Source organism: Rhincodon typus, chromosome 11 (assembly GCF_021869965.1).
Source record: "Rhincodon typus isolate 14 chromosome 11, sRhiTyp1.1, whole genome shotgun sequence".
Taxonomy (NCBI): domain Eukaryota; kingdom Metazoa; phylum Chordata; class Chondrichthyes; order Orectolobiformes; family Rhincodontidae; genus Rhincodon; species Rhincodon typus.
The window spans coordinates 20,188,840-20,203,791 of NC_063342.1; the positions used below are offsets into that span (position 1 = coordinate 20,188,840).

At 41.2% G+C, this 14,952-nt stretch overlaps 1 protein-coding gene across 4 annotated transcripts in view; it reads right to left on the reverse strand.

The window, feature by feature from the left end:
- runx1 (RUNX family transcription factor 1) overlaps positions 1-14,952 on the reverse strand; it is a 207,751-nt gene that overhangs the window by 8,570 nt on the left and 184,229 nt on the right. For all 4 annotated transcript variants that reach the window (XM_048602839.1, XM_048602838.1, XM_048602840.1 and 1 more), the window contains one exon: positions 4,504-4,665. In XM_048602839.1, the coding sequence (XP_048458796.1) occupies positions 4,504-4,665 (162 nt within the window). The remainder of the gene's footprint in view (positions 1-4,503; positions 4,666-14,952) is intronic.

A 14,952-nucleotide genomic window follows, 5' to 3' on the forward strand; every position in this document is an offset into this window, starting at 1 on the left:
GAAACGGCAGCCTTCCTGCTCCTACGATGCTGCTTGGCCTGCTGTGTTCATCCAGCTCTACACCTTGTTAACTTACAACCAAATTTGGCAACTAAGAAATGATGACAAATGATGACAACAATGTTAGCACTTACAGCGTGTCAATTTCTCATCATATTGCAGCTTCTGCATCGTATATGTTTGTTTGTTAGCATTGGCTACTAGTGCTTATTTAAAGCTCTGGTGTAGATAGAGCTCATTCCAGGTGGGCCCTCAGTAATGTCTGCACCTTTCAATATGGAATTCTCTCAGCGTTTGAGTGAGATTAACTTGCACATATCTACATGACTCGCATGTTTTACCTGCACTCAAAGGATTGAGTGCCTTAAGGAACAAGAGGCTGTTTTTAAGCCGGCAGTTGGACAGAGACTGCAGTATGACTCAGATCAACGTGATCCAGTGCAACTATAATTTGGCAGGAAGATGAAAACTTTTTTTCCACAGGTGACAAGCCCTGAAGATGTCTGTCAGACAAGGTGTGGCAGCTTTGCGAAAGCAACCAGACTGTTAAAACAGACCCAGTGAAATGAGCCAAACTATGACTTCCTCAACTACGTCTGGCAGACAGTTGTGGGATTTAATGAATGTAGGTCTTATCTGAGTTTAATTCTTGTTAATGACAATTGGAAATTAAAAATGAAGATTATATTAAATAGTTGCATTTCCCTTAGGAAAGAACCTGGACTTATTTTTCCTGTCTCATATTTCATGGAGTGAACGTGTTGATTCCTCTAATCTGTAGGTTACCATTCCTCCATCACCAATAGTTTTGGACCAATGGCTAACTTTGGATATTATCTTACAATTCTTGACTTGTTCATTTTTAGCCCACATTATAAAGACGGATGTACCACCGCCAAGCAGTCACAAGCTATTTAGACATGATTACTGCTAAAAAATGAAACATTATGGCAAAGCTTTTCACCTTTTAGTTGTTAGGACAGTTCATAGGCAATGTCAATTTAAGGGGACGTGATTGGGTTAAACTAAATTAAATCTTGATGAAGTATCATGTCAGGTATGTAATTAAACAGTTTTTTTTCAGCAATACTATTTGGAATAGTTGAATCTAGATATGACAAAGCCACAGAGGGAAAAACACAGTGGAATGAGTCACTACAAGTTGCTCCTATATATTTGGTTTGTTTTTAAAGCAGACCTGCAGATGAGGATTTCTTGACCATGCTGTCAGTTAAGTTCTCAGTTTGGAATCATCCACTACATACCAGGACACTTCTGATGTTGAAATCATCTGTGCCTGTCATCATGGTGTATTTCCTTCATTAGCCTCTCAATGTTCCTGCAAGCTTTCAAATGAGCAACTGCACCATTCTTCCCCAATGTCTTCTCTGTGTTCTGTAGCTCAGCAGTTGCAACCTTCGAATCGATCCTTACACCATCCAATTGTAGCCAGACTATCTCATAGGGTCACACAGTCCTTCAGCACAGAGACAGGTCCTTCGACCCAAATTGGTCCATGCTGACCAAAATGTCCATCTATCCTAACCCCATTTCCCTGCACTCAGCCCATATCCTTCTAAACCTTTCCTATCCATGTATTTGTCCAAATGCCTTTTAAATGTTGTTAATGTACCAACCTCAACCACTTCTGCTTGCAGCTGATTCAATATGCGTACTGCCCTCTGTGTAAAAAAGTTTCCCCTTGGGTTCCCATGTTTTCTTTCCCCTCTTACCGTAAACTGATGCCCTCTAGTCCTCGATTCCCCAGTCCTGGGAAAAAGACTGAGCGCATTCACCCTATCCATGCCTCTCATGTTCTTATACACTTCTATAAGATCCCCCTTCAGTCTCTTTTGCTCTAAAGAAAAACGTCCTAGCTTGTCCAACCTATCCCTATAATTTAGTCCCTTGAGTCCTGGCAACATCCTTGTAACTTTCTTCTACACTTTTTCCAGTTTAATAACCAGTTTAATAATCCAGTTTAATCCTGCAACGATTTCTCTTTCTTGCCGTACAGCAATACCTATCAGGAGTTCCTCCATGGATTTGCACTCACCCTGCCAGCTTCTTCATCTAAATGCTGCCCAATAATAACATCATTCAAAGACATGGAGGCAGCTTCTACCAGTAACATGAGGTTTGAATATCCTGTAAGCCCAAAGACCATGAAGCAGGGATTCTTCATTTCAGTGGCTTACAACCAAGAAGGGAAATTAAGGATAAACAAAGAATTATTTTAAGTAGGGACATGGAAAAAAACCACACCTGTCATTTACATCGGGCTGAGGAGTCATTTGTCTATCTGCTTTCCCTTCCTATCAACGCTTCACCAACTAGAGATATCTTTATTTTCTCCAGCAAGAGTCCATTTGATTGCCCCAACTACATTCCTTCACCATTGCCACCCTTTGGTAGATGTCCTAGCAAGCTGCTGATCTTCTTTGGTTATTGCCTCCACCCTTGCTACTTGCCTCTGGCAACCAATGGAAGCTCTCCAACTCCCCTCCTGGCTCCTCCACTGCCTCTGCTGTCATGTTACTGAGCTGACATTTGGCCTTGCAATTCCGCCAGTTAACCACTTCGAAGGTAAAGGCGATTGTCTTTTGAGTCACCCCATCATAAAGTCATTCTATTCTTCTCCCTGGCTGCTGCCTCTGTTTGAAATGAACTGTTCACAATGCTCAAGTTGAGCTTTCAACATCATGTACCCCATCTACTTCCTACTTTATACTTCTCATGCTATCCATTGGCCCATTTGCTGCTGAAACTCTTTCCTGTGCCTTTGCCACGAGTTTTTTTTTAAATTCATTAATGGGATGAGGGCATCACTGGCTAGGCAGCATTTATTGCCCAACCCTAATTGCCCAGAGGACAGTTAAAGTACATTAGTGAACTAGATAGGGTTTTCCAACAATCGACAATGGATTCATGGTCATCATTAGACTCTTAATTCCAGATTTTTGTTGAATTCACATCCCACATCTTTTGTGGCAGGATTCAAACTAGGCTCCCAGAACATTACGTGTGTCTCTGGATTAACAGTCCAGCGATAATACCATTAGGCCATTGCCTCCCCCCAGTGTCATAATTGCCAAGACCCTACATGGCTGCTTTTTCTTTTCCACACTCTTTAAACATTATTCCTCCTACTGTACCCTATTTTCCAAAATTAATGCTCACCTGTCATTCTGGCCCTTACTAACCTACATTAGTCTTCAAAGCTCTCAAATTTAAAATTCACATCTTTGCATTTAAATTCCCTCATTGCTTTGCTTGTTTTTACCCTCTAACTTCCTTCAGACCTGTGAGCAGCCCCTTCAGAACCCTCTGTCCCTCCAACTATGGCCTTATTGCCTCAGCATTGACTGAATTGCTATCACTTATTCAGACTGCACAATCTGGAATTCCTTCTCCAAATCCCTACATCCCTCCAACATTTTCAAGCCCTCTGCAAGGCTTAATGCTTCAACTAAGCTTTTAGTCATACCTCCTAATAGCTACTTCTTTGGCTTGATGTTCATTTTTGGCTGATTTAGACCTTGCAAGGGCCATTTTTCAAGGTGCAAATCAAATGCACATTTTTGCTCTTGTTCGATCGCTCAACATTTCATTTACGTATCTGAGATTCGGATTTCATTGAAAATCTAGAAAGAAAATCACATTCTACAAGGCCCAGGTACCTAAAGCTGCTTATTACTGTAAATTTATTATGGCCCAGAATTGGGCCATAATACTATAACCATTATAGCCATTATAGCGATTAAAGATAGAACATACAATACATTAATGCCACCGTTTTTTTCCAATCTATAAGCACACATTACGTCCAGCACATAAATCAACCTCATCGGTTTACCCATGGATAATGCTGCATGGTATAATCCTGTTTAAACCTTTATCTAATGAAGACTAGGAGGGTCCAAATCATGACAACTTGGCTTACTGGTCTAGCAATGCATGAACTAACGAAAACTGTCTGTTATGTTCCAATATTAACATCTCACTAGAGATATAGCATTCTCAGAAATCAAACAGCTCAAATTTGCGCAGTCCTATTATTTTATCTTAAGATTGTTAACTAAAGACAGAAAAAAACCCAGCTTTCGCCTGTTCCTCATTAAGATGACATTTACCTCTTTAATTACTTATTTATCAAAGTCTGTTCAGACTTAATGACTACTCCGAGGCTTTTTAAAGTTAGATTATCATTACGATACTAATTTGCTTTAATGGAGCTGCAGCATAAATATCACACTAGGTATAAATTGAAGTGTGTCATGGTGATCACAACTCATTAGTGTACTAAGAGTGGATATTTGTACTTTTATAAATAACTATACACACATAATTTGGTTTACATTAGCCAGCCATCACTCTGGCTTAATATGCAACCAGCATTACCTGCTGTCAGCTGATGGAGCCAATCTTGCCCAGTACATTTGCAATGTCATTGTTTCTTTCCCCAACCAGACCTGGTTTAATCTCCGAGAATCTGCTGCTCACCTGAAAGCCTGCTGGAGATTTCTGCTGTGATTGTCGGCATCCCACTCGCTCGCCCAGGGGAGATGGGTGTTGTAGGATGAACAGAGGGTGTGGAGATCTGCCCAAGGTATGGGTATGACTGATCATATGTCCATGGTGGTGAAGGCTGTACATGCCTGGTATCTGTGTAGAGACAGCGGGGAGAGAGGGAGGAAGAAGTGTCAGTTTGCTTTATGACTGAAATCTCAGCAGAAACTTAGCAGAAAAAAAGAACAACTTTAATTGTTTTATGGCAATGGCAGCATCTTGAAGAGAAAACATTCAAGTTTTTTTGTGTCTGAAATTTGAGCTGAGGAAGTTCAGAGCTTTTGATTTTTTTTGTAATAAGTGCTATAAGGTACATCTTTCATTAAACATGGTTTTCTAGTCAGTACATTTCACAGCAGTTCATTCACTGATAAAGAGTGCTAGCACGAACTGAAGTGCATCAATTCCATTGCGAGAGCCTCACAAATTCCATGGCAACTGATTAGATCTTCTTATTCCAGCCAGCAGCATGACTGGCTGTTAATGTAACCCAGATGAAAACTACCAAAGATACTCGATACTTCAAGAGAATGAGAGATGAATCAGATGTGGCCTTATTGGAAAGTTATTCACAGAAATTAAAAAATGGCCAATTTGGTTTTGTAGCGGTCACACCCCTTGCTGGTTTCCTAACTTACACTAGTGTCAGCGCAAATAAATGTCCTGTTACGGAATCTCATGTGCTGCTACAAACATATGATTTCCTCTAGCATTTGGCAGTGATAGCAATTTTGCTGCCAATGGTGTTAAAGAACAAATGCCTGTGCAGATAAGGTGGTCAGTTTGAGGAAGGGTATGAACATATAAATTAAGGGCAGCAGTAAGCTATTTGGGCCCTCGAGCCTGCTCTGCCATTCACTAAGGCAATGCCATTCTGAATGTGGCCTCCACATTCCTGCCTATTGTCAATGATTTTGAGTCCCTTGTGGTCAAGAAGCTATCTACCTCTGCCTAAAAATATTCAATGACCCTGCCTCTACCGTTCTCTGGTGAACAGAGTTCCAAAGAGTCATGATCCTCAGAGAATTGCCCTCGTCTCCATCTTAAATGGGAGATCTTTGTTCTTAAACTACGCTCCTTGTTTCTAATGCCTCTCATGACAGAAAATATCCTTTCAGCACTTAACCTGTCAAGTCCTCTCAGGATTTTATATGTTTCATTAAGATCACATCTCATTCTTCCAGACTCCAACAGATACTGGCATAACCTGTCCTATCTTTCCTCATAAGATAATCTCACATCCAACCCAGACGTCAGCCAAAGTGAACCTTCTTTGAACTGCTTCTAACCCATTTATATCTTATATCAAATAAGGAGAAAATTTGTGCTTATTCTTATACAACCACCCACCTTCAGCATCTGGATCTTTCTCTCTCTCTCTGAAACTCTGACAAAGTCTATGGAAGGCCATTGCATCAAAATTTATCCCAGCCTGCACTAGCCCAAAAGACTGAAGTTTCTCTTTATGCAAGCTTCTTAGTGAAATTTTCTGCTTAACTAAGTAAGTAGTGTTGATGATGGGCAGCACAGGAGCACAGTGGTTAGCACTGCAGCCTGACAGCGCCAGGGACCCTAGGTTCGATTCCACCCTCGGGCGACTTTCAGAGTGGAGTTTGCACATCCTCCCTGTGTGTGTGTGGGTTTCCTCCGGGTGCTGCGATTTCCTCCTACAGTCCAGTGATGTGCAGGTTAGGTGGATTGGCCATGCTAAATTGCCCATAATGTCCAGGGATGTGCAGTCTAGGTGGATTAGCCATAGGAAATGCAGGGTTACAGGGATAGGGTAGTGGGGGTGGGTCTGAATGGGATGCTCTTGTGAGAGTCGGTGCAGACTTGATGGGCCGGATGCCTTGCTTCCACACTGTAGGAATTCTGTTATTCTATGATTTCGACTCTGTCAGTCAGTCCATTGTGGATTGAAATTCAGAGCTGAAAGAAGAGTTCCCTAACTTTCTGAGCAATCTAACAGTTTACTTTGCAAATGAATTGGTATGTGGTACCCATGTCAGTCTTCAATCTTCCTGCACTGCACTTGTGTCACCTCAGATGAAATGGTCTTTTTGAAGATCTGATGCTTTATCATACACACTCATTACCTACTTGAGATATTCTTTGCAACTTCAAAGAAATTGGTGAAGAGCAAAAACCAACTCAGTTGCAGAAAAAAATGGTAACCTGTCACGTTGCACTGTTTATAAAGATAGTTGTGAAATCTTGCAAGTTCTCAATAGAGTCAGAATTTCGTTGCACCAAAGATCACTCAGCAGAGGGCCTAGGGAATGGTTCCTGCACATAACTGGAATGGATACATTTGATATTACATTCTGGCCCTCAACATCAAAGCAGCAAGCTGCAGACATCAAATGGGGCATCCTCAAGCATTCATCAGACAAACAGCCTGCAATGTTCTTAAACACATTTAGGAGTGGGGTGTGACTGGTATGGGGATGTTTGCAAGGGTGGATAGGCATAGCTGGGATTGAGAGAGAGTAACTTCTTACAGAGAGTGTCAGCTGCATTTTCAGTGTCAATTGCTCAAACCTACAAGCAGGATAAAGTGCATTCTGCTTGGTGTTTTTGCTACAATTCACATCTAGAGTATAAACTGAATCCTGTCATTATATATGATCAAATTGTTCATCCAAGCAAAGAATACTGACCATTTTAAAGATATCACTTGTTGCCAAAATGCATATAAATCTACTGTAGGCAAACAATTTAATATTTGTAAACCAGTGAAGCACCGCACCTAGATTCTGGCATCCAGAATGGTTCATTAGACCAAAAACAACATTCTCATGAGCTGTGTGGGAATATCTGTTTATTCATGATCCCTCCTAAGATTGCCTTCTATCAGTGCCTGTTCAAATAAACTGGCCTGCTGAGCTAATCTTGTGCCAGATGCACAAGGTATGTCCAAAAGACTTTAAAATCAAAGTTTCTGATCGCTGAAAGGGTAGAATTTTGAATCTAGACCTCAGCTCACAAGCATCTTACCAAAATGAATCACATTGATTAGTTTTTAACCAGTTTAGCTCTTTCCTGCATCTATTTCACAGGATGCATCCAGTCTGCAGGTGAAATGATCAGGAAAAGGGAATGCCAGCCTGAAGTGCCCTAAGACTTCCAGGGTTCTCCTGGATCCCAACTTGGAGTGAGAATGTTAAAAAAAGGTATCACCAGCCTACTGCCTCCCTTGCCTATGTGGCTGATAACTAGGCACTCCCTGCCCTGTCCTGCACGGCCCTAAATTTGACTGCATGCTCAGCTTGACACCAAAAGTAACAGTACAGTCTCTGGGATTCTGTGACAGGCTGGAAAACTACTGAAAACTGCTGTCTGTGATTCTATCCTGTTGGGATCCTCTGCAATGAAAGTGATCAGAAATCATTGAACTGACCTGTTATGTTCTGATAGAATGAGTTGTGACTAGATTTTAAAAGTGAACTGAATTCATAATTACTGCTCAACAGGTTCATCAGCTCGAAAGGAATAATTTTATGTTAGCTAAAAGTCAAATTTCTTTGCTATAATAAATTTCACTTACTTCAAAATTTTTCATTATGGCTTTCATAAGCCATTGCATGAATGAAGTGCTATATTAAAACCAATTAATTCTTAAGTTAGTCATAACAGTGATGAAGAATTTGACTTAAAACTTCACTAGTGGCCCAATAATATAGACTAAACCCATATTTCGCATGTAGAAAACTGCTTTACTAAATTTCTTGCCAATTACCAAATATCTTGAAATCATACTGTGGGGGTGTTTGTCTGGAACACCTCTCCTAATTTTTTTATATTAAAGTCATTAACCCAATTAAGTAAACGGATGAGTACCACCCTTAAAATAGAGGAAGCAAAAAGTTTAGGCAAAATATACACTAGTAATTGACATAGCAGTGTCAGACCCAAATTGTTTGCAGTGTAAATTTATAGAATATCTCTGACTCACTCAATCACAGCCATGCGCTCAAACACACAATACATACAGACACCAACCAAATTTGTAGATGAGAATAGCAGTAGGTTGTTCAGGTCCTTGGTTTTATTTCATAATTCAGTTACATTATGGTGATCTGTACATGCCTGATGTTGGTACTTAATAGACATATTCTATGGTTGAAAACAATGTAATTTTAAAGTTTGTTTACAGTTTTGAGTTTATGTGGTAATCCCACGTGTATGTTGTAATCACCTATTTGACAGTTTTTAAAATTTGGAAGGTAAAGAGAATCAGCGGTTTGGCGTCAGTGAGAATACTTCACTGCAATTGGCTGTCTGCCCTAATTAATATTCAGCTTTGCTGAATACATGGCAGAGACAATGGTCAGGAAAGGGGATATCCATACCATGGAGATCGAGAGACCTTTCCAGGCCACTTTGTTTGAGGTCAGTGACACACACTGGTTGTTTCACCACTGTCCAGAGTATTCATTCCAGTCAAGCAGGATACAGAGAATGTGGGGGTTGGGGTGGGGGGGGTGGGGGTGTGGAGGGGGGCGTAATATTAGGATATGGAAGGTTAGATTCAGGTTAAATGTCAAGAGTCAGGTCTGTTGCCTCGTGTTATGAACTCATTGAATTCCTTCACATAGGAGCTATACCTGTTCTGACTGTAGCAGGCATCACCTCTTACAAAGGATAGACACAGTAGGGAATTCAGGGACAGAATGATCTTCTAGATTGGTTTTGACTGTCTAGATTGATTGGAGAGGAACGTTCTAGATATCTTACCTCCCCATACATACCCCTGACCACACACACAACAGTTCCCCCATCCCACCACCACCAATTTGGCATGGGTTTACATCGAGTTTCTCACCTCTTCCACGTGATCTCATGGCTTTAAAGGGGATGGGAATTGTATATATTGGGACTGCCATCCTTGTGAATATCATTTGGATGGATAATGGCTTCCTTGTCTTCTTCTTGTGTGATCCTACATAAGTATGATCGAGGCTTTGCACATGAAAGATTGACCCCCAGAAACAGATCTTGAGCCAAGATGCCAGCCTGAGTGGGCTGCAGCTCTGCCTTATTTTCCAACTCTTACAATTGCCTCCAGGCTCTACCAGGTAGAGTCCAAAATAGTGTTGGTCAGGAACCCCTGAGATTCCTTGCTTGCACTGGGGTGAGGGAGAAACAGGAGAATTTGCAGGCATGTTAAACTCAAAATGAATGCATTTTCGTTTTAAGCAAGACTGTGTGGGCTGCAGACACTGTTGGTGTGATGGCACTGTCAGCTGATGGCCGCTTGGCGCCATGGTGCAATCTTCAAAAAAAAAATGAAAAATTTTTCCTCATCATTTGTGGTCGAAATTCTTTTGACAGTCATTTAGCAGCATCCGCAATTTTAAGGAGAGTGTAGCAATCTCAAAGGATTGTTTGCTAACGGCGGAGAATTCACTAAATTGTTCCGTCAGGCACAGACAAGATTCTGACTGACTCATTGATAGTAATGGAAGAACAAGCATTTATGTCTTCAATTGTTGGGAAAACCCGATGGCAAATTAACTGGAAGGCATGTAGTCAGGGTAAAAGCAAATGTGGCATCTACATAGTATCTTGTCACATCTCTAAAAACATCCCAAAATGTAATGAATTATTTTTAAATACAGCTGCTATTAGCGGCCATTTTGTGCACAACAGCCCATAGATAGCAGCAGTGAATGACCAATTACCTATGTCCAAGTAAAGAAATGAAGTTGGCTAGAATTATGAGAAACTTATGGCACCAATACCATAGTCACATACACATAGGTTTTGATTATATTTATAAAATCTACGTTCAACTTTCCTCAATGGATGGATCAGATCACCTCAGTGATCTTTCCAATCTTTAAAGAGATATTAAAGCATTGTCTCAGATGGATGTCACATTATTTGTAAAAGAGAATGGGAGTTCTCTTCATGCCTTGGTCAAAAATGTATCTCTCAATAAACATCTGCAAAACAGATGAACTAGTCAGAGATAGCAAGAACTGCCGATGCTGGAGTCAGAAGCCTTTTCTGAAGAAGGGTCCCAACCCGAAACATCAACTTCCCTGCTCCTCTGATGCTGCATGGCCTGCTGTGTTCTTCCAGCTCCACACTGGATTAAGCAGTCAGTTATCTACACAAAATGAATGGCAGATATAATAGGCTGGATGTGTTTGACCTCTGTTTGATGGATTCATTGATTTATTTATTGTCATGTGTACTGAAATACAGTGAAAAGCTTTGTTTATGAGTGCTACGGGCAGATCATAGTAAGCAAAGAATGTATAGATCAAAAAGACTTAGAGGCATACAGGTCACATTGCACTGGATGTGTGCTAGGCGAGATCAGTGTTAGCAAGATCAATGTTATTTGAGGCTAGAGTCCATCCAATAGTCTGATAATGGCCAGAAAGAAGCTGTTCCTGAATCTGCTCGTGTGTGTGTTCAGGCTTCTGTATCTTTTGCCTGATGGAAGAGGTTGTAAGAGATCATTACTGGGGTGCAATGGGTCTTTGATGATGTTGGCAGCTTTTCTGCGGCAGCGAGCCATGAAAATGGAGTCCCTGGCTTCCAAGATGGTGTGGGCTGTGCACACCACCTTCTGTAGTTTCTGTAGTTTCTGGGCAGAGCAGTTGCCATACCAAGCCATGATGCACCTGGACAGTATGCTTTCAATGGTGTATCTGTAGAAGTTGGTGAGGGACGTTATGGACATGCCAAATTTCCTGAGCTGCCTGAAGAAGAAGAGGCGTTATGCCTTCTTGACTGTCACCTACACCTAGACAGGTTGTCAATTATCGTCTCTCCAAGGAACTTGATGCTCTTCACTCTCTCAACCTCAGTTCTGTTGATGTAGATGGTGTGCGTTCTCCTCCTTTATTTCTAAAGTCAATGATCAGCTCTTTAATTTTGCAAACATTGAGAGAGATTGATTTCATTGCACCATGTCACCAAGCCCTCTATCACCCTTCTGTAGTTTAACCCATCGTTGTTAGATATCTGTCCCACTATAGTGGTATCCTCAGCGAACTTGTAAATGGCGTTCATTTGGAATTTGGCAACACAGTCACACGTGTACAGGGCGTACAGTAGGGGGCCGAGGACGCATCCCTGGAGGGGCTCCAATGTTCAGTGTTATTGTGGAGGAGGTACAGTTACCTATGGAATGAGTAACGGCAACGCAGGGCACATAGAAGTTGAAATACATGGACGTCAACTTTCAGATGGGTGAGCCTGACATCAGTGGTGGGTAAGTTGTTGGAAGGGATTGTGAGAGACAGGATCTACTGCATATGGAAAGGCAAGGACTGGTTAAGGATAGTCAGCTTTGAACATGGGAAATCATGTCTCACAAACTTGATTGAGTTTTTTGAAGAGGTGACCAAGAAGATAGATGATGGCAGAGCGGTAGACGTTGCCTACATGGACTTTGGCATGGTCTTTGACAAGGTTCTGTATGGTAAGGTTAGGTCACATGGAATCCAGGGAGAGCTAGCCAATTGAAAACAAAATTGGCTTGACGGTAGGAGACAGAGGGTAGTGGTAGAGGGTTGTTATCAGACTTGAGGCCTGTGATCAGCACAGTGCTGCAAGGATCAGTGCTGGATCTACTGTTGTTTGTCATTTATATAAACGATTTGGATGAGACCACAGGAGGCAAAGTTAGTAAATTTGCAGATGATACCAAAATTGGTGGCATAGTAGATAGTGAAGAAAGTTATCTGAGAGTACGGCGGGATCTTGATCAACTGGACCAATGAGCCAAGGAATGGTAAATGGAGTTTAATTTACAGAAATGTGAGGTGTTGCATTTTAATGAGACAAACCAGGGTTGGACTTACAGAGTTAATGGTAGGGTGCTGGGGAGTGTTGTCGAACAGAGAGATCAAGGGGTGCAGGTAGACAGGGTGGTGAAGAAGGTGTTTGGCACACTTAGCATCACTGGTCAGAGCTTTGAGTACAGAAGTTGGGACATCATGTAATGGCTGTACAAATTATTGGTAAGGCCACATTTGGAGTACTGCATACAATTTTGGTTGCACTGCTATAGGAAGGATGTTTTTAAACTGGAAAGGCTGCAAAAAAGAGTTACAAGGATGTTACTGAGACTGGAAGATTTGAGTTATCAGGAGAGGCTGGATCGGCTGGGGCTTTTTACTGGAGCTTGGGGGCTGAGGGGTGACCTTATAGAGGTTTATAAAATCATGAGGGGCATAGATAAGGTGAATGGACAAAGTCTTTTCCCTAGGGTAGAGGAGTCCAAAACTACAGGGCTTATATTTAAGTTGAGAGGGGAAAGATTTAAAAGGGACCTGAGGGGCAACTTTTTCACGCAGAGGGTGTATATGCAACGGATTGCCAGAGAAAGTGGTGGAGGCAGATACAATTACAATATTTAAAAGACATTTGGACATGTATGTGGATAGGAAGGGTTTAGAGGGATATTGGCCAAATGCAAGCAAAAGGAACTAGTTCAATTTAGGAAACCTGGCCAGTGTGGATGAGTTGGGCTGAAGGGTCTGCTTCTGAGCTGTATGACTTGATGACTCTCTATGATTTGATGACTCTCTATGACTCCAGGGTGACACCAAATATATGTCACAGCTGTTTGTGAGACCTTGCTGTGTGCAATTTAGCTGCCTCATTTTCTCACATTAAATAGTAGCTGTTTATCAGGGGTAATTCATTAGCTGAAAAGCCATAGCATGAATGAGGTGCTCCACTGAAGTTAATTCATTCTTAAGTTTGTCATAACAGCAATGAAGAATTTGATTTAAAACTTCACCAGTGGCCCAATACTCCATATTTATCAGACTAAATTCATATTGCGCGTGTAGAAAACTACGTTGCTAATTTCTTGCCAATTACCAAATGCCTTGAAATCATACTGCGGGGGTGTTTGTCTGGAACACCTCTCCTCAGTATTTTTTTATTATAGTCATTAACCCAATTAAGTAAATGGGTGAATACCGCCCTTAAAATAGTGGAGGCAAAGTTTAGGCAAAATATGCACTAGTATTCAACATAAGGGCAGTCTCAGTCCCAAAATGTTTGCAGTGTAAACTTATAGAATATCTCTGCTTCACTCACTCACACCCATGACAGCAGTAAGTTGTTAATTCAGTTACATTATGGCTGACCTGTACATGCCTGTCAATAAACATCTTTTATGTTGAAACAGTTGGATGTTTGTCCAGGATTCCTCACATAGTGACTTCCCACTCAGAGCTGCCTCATGATAGGGTGGTACTGAACAACAATAAAGTAATTCCCCTCAGGCAAAGAGAATAACCTGGTAGGTGAGTCAATTCTGAAATAGTAGGAACTGGGGTTCTTGCATACCAACCAGAAGTTGGGTTAGCATTGCCAACAGTCACTGTACTTGAAAGTAATTCATTACGCTTAAAGCATTTTGAGCTGTCTCTGTGAGACGTGATCAGTGTGGTATTTTGTTGACACTTTTTGGTATTAGCCACCTCTGCCAGTGTGTGGTACTGGGTATGGGTTATTTGGGGTAGTTTGCTGCCACCAACCCTTATTTGCTTTGTGTGGGCCTATCGAGTGAATGGTGATTGAGAATATACCACTATGGAGAATTCACAGAGGAGGCACCTTTCAAAGAGAAGAAGGTTTATTACATGATAGCAATAAGTACAACTACATTTTTGTCAGGCGTAATTACTAGGACCCTAGGGAGCTGGTACAGATACATCTGCTCCTTCTGAAATCTAGAGTAGAACTCCTTGACTCTGCCCACAGACAGTGTGTGATATTGGTAGAATAGGTGGAGCAAATGTAATCTGGTCATTAACCTCTTCAGAACCATTGCCCTATATAACAATAAGACACAATATAAATGCAATGTTTGCCTTTACTCTGATTGCAATGGATGTATCTGATGCTCTTGACTGAATGATGTGGAGGTGTCGGTGTTGGACTGGGTTGGACAAGGTCAAAAATCACATGACACCAGGTTATAGTCCAACAGGTTTATTTGAAAACACTAGCTTCTGAAAGTTTGTGTTTTCAAATAAACCTGTTGGACTATAACCTGGTGTCGTTTGATTTTTGCTCTTGACTGAAAACTGACGTGTGATATTTGAGAGAATACATGCTATCTGTTCTTTATTCCTATTTGATATTTTTCTTTGGAAGAAGGCATTGATATTTGTTAATATCTCATCTTCATAGTCCAGCAGTCTCTGACTGTGTGAACTACCAATTTAGCTCTCGTCCCTCTGCCATCATCTGTACCTCTGGAGAAAATAGTGAACCTTGTCTTTTTTGGATTGAACACCTGAAGTCACTTCTGATGAAATGTTTTGTTAAGCAGAATGGTTGGAAAGCACTGAGAAATCTTATGTACGAGTCCTTCTAGCTTTTTAGATACATACACAGTGG